This window comes from Drosophila grimshawi, unplaced genomic scaffold (assembly GCF_018153295.1).
Source record: "Drosophila grimshawi isolate 15287-2541.00 unplaced genomic scaffold, ASM1815329v1 contig_848, whole genome shotgun sequence".
NCBI lineage: Eukaryota > Metazoa > Arthropoda > Insecta > Diptera > Drosophilidae > Drosophila > Drosophila grimshawi.
In genome coordinates this window covers 3,625,474-3,632,500 of record NW_025063692.1, presented here as the reverse complement: position 1 = coordinate 3,632,500, position 7,027 = coordinate 3,625,474, and the positions used below count along the sequence as shown (strand labels likewise).

Below are 7,027 nucleotides of genomic sequence, written 5' to 3'. Positions count from 1 at the left end.
CTTTTTATTTTTTATAGGTCATTGAACCGACTGTAAATTTCGTTCTTGCCTAAAAACAAAAAATTGCAGTCAATTTAACTGCGGACAATTTTTGGCTGGAATTTCGTTGATGCCTCTCAATTGTTGTGCTGTTTTCTGTATTCTGCTCCGTTTTGTTCTCGATCGTCTGGATGGAGGGGGGGTCAGGGGCAGCATGTGGAATGGGCATAGGAGCATCTTTATACGTATGGGTTATGTCTCACTGGCCACAAAAGTAGGAAGTGAACTGAAATTCGGCACAAAGCTGCAGCGATTCACTATTCAAGTGAATATCAAATGAATGATAACCACAAATGATTGTATTCATTGGAATTTTGTTGGGTTTTTTTTCTCTCTAATGTTTCTAGTGAATGCTGTGGCCAAATCAGATATCTTATGAGTAATATAGAACTATGTCTAAGCTCGACACCACAATGACTAATTAGCTGTGATGACGTGTGAGCAGCGAGAAGTGTGCCGAGCGAGAAGTGAGGAGCGAGAAGTGAGATGCGAGAAGCGAGTAGTGAGCAGCGAGTAGTGAGCAGCGAGTAGTGAGCAGCGAGTAGTGAGCAGCGAGTAGTGAGCAGCGAGTAGCGAGTAGTTAGAACTGAGAACTAATTAGCGAGATGTATACATAAGTCTGCACTGCACACTCTCAGCATTTAGTTGATTTCAATGTTATAGAATGAGAAGCGAGAAATGATAAGCGAGAAGTGAACAGCGAGAAGTCAGATATCAGCAGCGAGCAGCGGGAAGTGAGAAGTGAGAAGCGAGAAGCGAGCAGCATACACATAGAGTGTATTAGCCACAAAAAAAAAAAAAAGAACAGAAAAAAAAACGAATGTTTGCAGCGCTGCAGTTGAACTCATTAAATTAGATTACTGCCAATTAAACGCACAAAGGCTGCGTAATTAAATGCGAACTGGTTTTGGCAGCGTGGGGCTTAGAACTCGACACACTCACACATCTCGTGCACCTACACCCACACACACACACACACACACACACACACACACACACACACACATTACATAGCTTTCGAGTTGTTTAATGCATTTGCTGTTTTTTTTTTATTTTTTTGGTGCGCCGTCGGTTTTTCTTTCGACTTTGCTTTTCAATTGAATTTTCGCTTAATTAATAAGCAGCGATTTAACGCGACTGCAAATTGATATTAAATGGCACATATTAGCGGTTGCACGCACTTCAACGCAACAAGGGGGTTGGTGGGTGTTGATTAAACACTCACACTTGCTGCCCCAGCTCAAGTGTGCTATGGCCAAAAGGGCCAAAATGGATCCTACAATTAGGCCATCAAATCGACTGAATAGCGTTGAGTAGGCAACACGGATTGTTTAGCAATTTATGCATACGCTCCGAGTCAGACAGACAGACAGACAGACAGAGGAACAGAGGGACAGAGGGGCTAGGGATTGGGTGCAGGCACTGCAGTTGGAGCTGAGGCTGAAGCTGGAGCTGGAGCTGGAGCTGGAGCTGGAGCTGGACTCGCCAACTTTGTTGACTCTGTCTATGTTTACATTTTTTTCTTTTTTTTCTTTTTTTCTTTTTTTTTTTCGTTGGCCGCAGTTGGCAGAGGAGAGTGGCTCTCGAATACGAGTTGCAGCCACTGGGGGGCGGGGTGGAGCAGGGAAGGGACTGGGGCATGCCATGGCATGGCTTTTGTGCCCTGTGGCATGGGTGCTGGGGCAGATGTTGTATTTGGACAACCACAGCACATGCCACGTTGCAAGAGAGAATGAGGAAGAGGGGGAGGGGGGGAGGGAGGGAGGGGGTTGTGCGGCATTGGAGGCAACGGGAAGTTTTCGTTTCCGCGTGTTAAGCGGCGTTTTAGTAGTTTTCTATGCAACGCTGTGTTGCAGTGGGTGCAGTTCTATTTTTTTTTTTGTATTTTATTTTTGTTGCCTTTGTTGCAAGCCACAATTTGGCCGGGTGTCAAAAATGATAAAGTAAATGTTTTTCTTATTGTTATTATAACTTTGTAATTTTGTAACGCCGATGGGCATTTTTTTGTTGAGTGGCTGAGTTGAGTTGAGTTGAGCTGAGTTGAGTTTTGTGTTTGCGTTTATTATCATAGTAAATATTATTGTTGCTCTCTCACTTGCCTATATATTGGATATGTGTATGTATATATATATATATATTTAGTATATGGAAAGCGTAGATAGCTTTATAGATTTATTGCTTATTATTGTTAGGCTCTAATCTGGACTATTCTTATCTATTTGTAGCACGATGATCATCATCCATTTGAAATTGGGTAAGTGTGAAAACACAAACACAATATCTTAATATTTATAATAATTTGTATATATATATATATATGTGCATTATCAATCGGGTGAGTAACAAGCAGCGTGTCAAACCGGAATCGGAATTGGAATGTGTATCGCAACCGCATTTTTAGCGATTCAAATTAAATATCGGAAGACTAAATTCAACACATTTTTTCATTACTTTTTAAACACAAACAACGAACTGAATATCATTATAAACGATCCTGTTATTTAGGAGAAATGATATTCTCCAATTTGAAGTCGCAAATTCTGTGTCTCTGTCAACAAAACAAGCCAAATCTTTGTGGAATGGAGTTAAACTGCTGACATCTAACAAAAATATATACTAAATATACAATGCAAATCACCAAGTACTACAAGATAATTATGGAATCGGTGAGCTTTGAGAAAACCGAATGACAAAAAAAGCAGTCAAATTGTAAAACATATGCAGAATGGCAACTGGCAACTTGAAGTTATAGAAAGCTCAGCAATAAGTATTGTACACTCGGAAAAATAATCGCTCTGAATTTGAGAAAATCGTCCAGAGAACTAGAAAGCTTTTTTGTGTTTTGTATTTTCCAAATAATATCTTCAAAACTGTTAAATTGTGCAAAGTCTTGTAAAGTAACTAATATATTTGTCTGTGTCGTGTTTGCCAATGTTTAATAATGTTAATTACTGGCAAGAAAAAGGGTACACGAAATGCATAAAGATAATCCTAGTTCTCAGAAATAAGCTTTACGAATATAATCAGATGAGCTTTGGCGAATTTCGGAGTGCTCTGAGTGCATCTGTAGAACCATCTCTTATTACTAATTATTGTTAATTGCTAGATACGGTTTCAGAATTTTATATTTTGCACATGAAACGGAAACGGAAATGGAAATGAAAACGGAAATGATGATGGTCTATAAATTACTAAGCTTGCCACAAGGACCTTACTTACATTCCGATAACCCAAGTAACAAGGACAGAGAGAGAGAGAGAGAGAAAGAGAGAGAAAGAGAGAGAAAGAGAGAGATTAATTTAAGCTATCATCTCTCGATCAATTCTTGCTAAGCTGTAACTGTATGAATCAGTGGTCTGATCTTTCAGCAAAAAGATATATCGGATATAGATACTCGACTACTGGCACTGATTAGGACTATAAATACGCCTTATGGCATCGACGGAGACTTGTCCTTCAAGTCAAACTATCCTCTACAAGGATGTCAAGGAGCAAAGTTGCAAATGTCAAGATGTGTACTTACTTATATGGAACTTGGATATTGGGGAGGGACCTACCTGATGGTTCAGATCCAAGTTGAGTTGCGCCTGTGGGCGGGGCGGGGGCTGGTAGGTTGGGGGGTGGGTTTGAGGCCTTTCTGTGGTCGATCCACCTTTGTTTCTGTGTTATTTGATTTGAGTGAGTGAGTTAGAGTTCGTGGCACGATGTGTGTGGCATATAGTCCATGGAACAGCAGATAACACTTGGCATTCACTTGTTAATGTTGATTAAACTTGTTTTTCGTATAATCTTATTGGTTTTTCGTTTTTCGTTTTTCGTTTTTCGTTTTTCTTTTTGTTTATTGTTGTCTTTGACTCTATTCACTGGTACAATTCGGAGTTCACATTAAAAAAAGTTAAGGAGAACAATTGTTTCTGAGCACTTGAACAAAAAAAAAAATCGTAACGCGTTTTTCGCTGCCTGCTTTTGTATTTTGTTGTTGTTGTTGTTGGTTTTTTTTTTTTTTTGGTTTTCTTGAGTTGTGGCAACGTCAAGGGAACAACGTGCAACACAATCAAGTTGTGTTTAGCATTGTGATTGCAGTTGCAGTCCCAGGACTTTCAGGACCTTCAATCCTTTCCGAGCAGACTCGTCCTCGAGAGGCGCTCCAATTCAATCCGGCACAAGTGTTGCTAGTTGCTAGTTGTTGTCTGTGGCCAGCTGAGTTGGTTGCTTGTTGGTTGGTTGCTTGCTGGTTGGCTGGTTGGTTGTTTGGCTTGCTGCTTGGTTTGTTGGCTGTTGGCTGTTGGCTGTTGGTTGCGACGCACGTCCAATCCGATAGCTAACTGATGTTCATCTAAATGGATCTGAACTATTCGAAAATAATGTTGCCCAGAAACTTTTTTTGAGATCAGCGTCGCTGTCGTCGTCGTCGTCGTCGTTGACGTCGCAGCTGCAGCATTTGACGCCGGCGTCGCGGCGATTTTGTAGCCTGCCTGCCTGCCTGTCCGTGTGAGCCTCTCTCTGTGTGTGTGTGTGTGTGTGTGTGTGCGTGTGTGAGCCTCTGTGTGTGTGTCAACTTGCAGTTGTCAATGCTCCAACGGCAAAGTCCGTTCTGAGTCGCTGCGGGGCTTGCATATTATATGCAGGCAATCTCATAATGAGCAGCGTCCCATCATCATCATCATCGTCATCATCATCAGCAGCAGCAGCAGGCAGCAGCATCGACGATGATGTCCATGTCCATTTCACCAACGCACACACACACACACACACACACGCAGCAGGCAAGTGTGTGCGTGCTCAATTTGGCTACCCCTACTTAAAGCTCTCAAGCTCTGCTCCGGCCCAACACTGCCGAACTCGTCGTTCTCTCTCGCTCTGGCACACGCTCGCTTGGTCTCCCTCTCTCTCTCTCTCTCGCTCTTTGTCTCTCTCTCTTTCGCTCTGTTTTGCTCCTGCTCTTGCTCTCCTTCGCGGCCGTGCTGCATTGAACTGCAGTCGAACGGCAGGCCGGCCGGCCGCCCCTCCAGCTGCCCCACAGCTCGCCACAGATTCAAAGCCGGAGCCGGAGCCGGCGCTGCTGCTGCCACCGAAAAATAAAAATCTGCCCAAAACACACACTGCAAAAAGAAATCGAGGCAAGCAGCAGCAACAAAAATGAAACGAAACACACTCACACACACACACACACACACACACACACACCGGGGCCAGCATATCCACGACACGAAACACAAAAACACAGCGAGCAGGCAACAAAGCGTAATCCAAATGCTGCAAAAAAGAAAAAAAAATACAAAAAAAAAAAAGATGAGCGAAAAAAAAGATGAGAATAAAAACAAAAAAGAATTAAATAAAAATGCAATGGAAACCCTATAAAAATATGTGTGCACAATACCTGCGTATAGCCCCCTTGCCCCTTGCCCCTTGCCCCATGCCACTCCTCTACTGCTCTACAACTCTACTCCTTCCATGCCCCCATTCGAATATATTGCATATTGTACATATTGCCTATGCATGTATATATTTATATATGTGCTGGCAAATGAGCGCCGAACTCGTCCTTTTTCGGCCTATGTGGACACTAACGCCGACTGCGCTGCCGACGTCAACGTTGACGTCGTTGTCGATACTGTTGTCAACGCCGCTGCTGCTGTCGCCGCTGCTGCTGTTGCTGCTGTCCAATGCAACAAAATGCGCACGTAAATAAATGCACCATTTTTTGTTGTTTTGTTTTGTTTTGTTTTTTATTTTTTATTTTTTATCAATAATTTTTGTTGAATACATACATTTGCTCACACGCACACACTTGCACAACTATAATGCACAAACACCAGTTGCAGTTGCAGTTGCACCAACACCAACACCAACAAGAAAGCGCGTGCGTGCGTGCGACAGCCTCTGCTGCTGCTGCTGCTGCTGCTGCTGCAACAACGGCACTTTCAAATGGAAATCAAGTTAAACACTTTGGTTTTTTGTTGGTTTCTTTTTTTTGGGGTTTTATTCGTTGCTAAAATTCTGAAATTTGTAACCCTTGTGCTCGCCCCAACAATGTGCAACGTGCCGCATTTTGCACACTTTTTGTGTAGCCGCTGATCGCTCAGCGATCTCCAGCTTCCGATTAGCAAAAAGTATCTCCTTCAACAAACTCATTTCGTCATCAGCTTTTCCTGTTTTTCTTTTCCAAAACTAAAAAAACAAATGATATAATAAAATGATGATATTAATATAAAGAAATGATTGAAAATGCAAGAGTGACTTAATACTTTTCAATTGGCATAAAACATATAATGAAAAGTTTAGAATTGCGTAGTTTTCTTGTCATATTATAATAATAATAAGAACAATAATAATAATTTAAGCAAATGGAGATGTATAAATGCTTTGCCTTATTTTATTTATTGCACAAAAAGTTATTTTAAACGCACAATCAAAATTCAGAAAAATGTAAAATAAAATAATAATAATAATAATAACAATTATATTAATAATAAAAATAAAAATTACCTAAATCCCAATAAGCAAATTCTCAAGTGTTTTATGTGTTATGTTCACGGGTACAATTTATGTCTTTACTGATCGATGTTGGCCAGCTCCACTGTGCAACTCATTATATTTACTTAGTTAAGGACAATGCCTATACACACACACAGGCACACACACAGGCACACACACACACACACGCTAGTGGGGCAAACGGAAAAGCGAGCGATGGAAGCACAGGCGCAAGAGCAAAGCAACACCAATAATTACGCACTGCCAACTGACAGTTGGCCGACACAATAGAGACCGGGTTGGGGCAGGGAGTTGCGGATTATTCTACTCGCACATACACATAGGCAAACTTTTCAAATCCCCTCCCCTCCCCTCACCCTCCCCCTCACTCTCCCCACCGAAAATGAGCCGTGTGAGTAGGCCTATCAAAAAGTTGCGAGCCATATAACAAAAATAGCGCCAAAAAAAAAAAAACAAACAAAAAAAAAAAGTGCAGTCAAAAAAAAGAGGA

The 7,027-nt window shown here is 41.6% G+C and overlaps 1 protein-coding gene and 1 long non-coding RNA gene across 4 annotated transcripts in view; one reads left to right on the top strand and one right to left on the bottom strand.

Annotated features, from left to right (window-relative positions):
• Nucleotides 1–7,027, top strand: part of LOC116805970 — a 116,533-nt gene that overhangs the window by 61,577 nt on the left and 47,929 nt on the right. For all 3 annotated transcript variants that reach the window (XM_032741401.1, XM_032741399.2, XM_032741398.1), the window contains exon 2: nucleotides 2,265–2,293. In XM_032741401.1, the coding sequence (XP_032597292.1) occupies nucleotides 2,265–2,293 (29 nt within the window). The remainder of the gene's footprint in view (nucleotides 1–2,264; nucleotides 2,294–7,027) is intronic.
• LOC116805971 overlaps nucleotides 5,908–7,027 on the bottom strand; it is a 69,577-nt gene continuing 68,457 nt past the window's right edge. The window contains exon 4 of the long non-coding RNA XR_004365474.1: nucleotides 5,908–6,210. This is a non-coding gene — a long non-coding RNA (uncharacterized LOC116805971). The remainder of the gene's footprint in view (nucleotides 6,211–7,027) is intronic.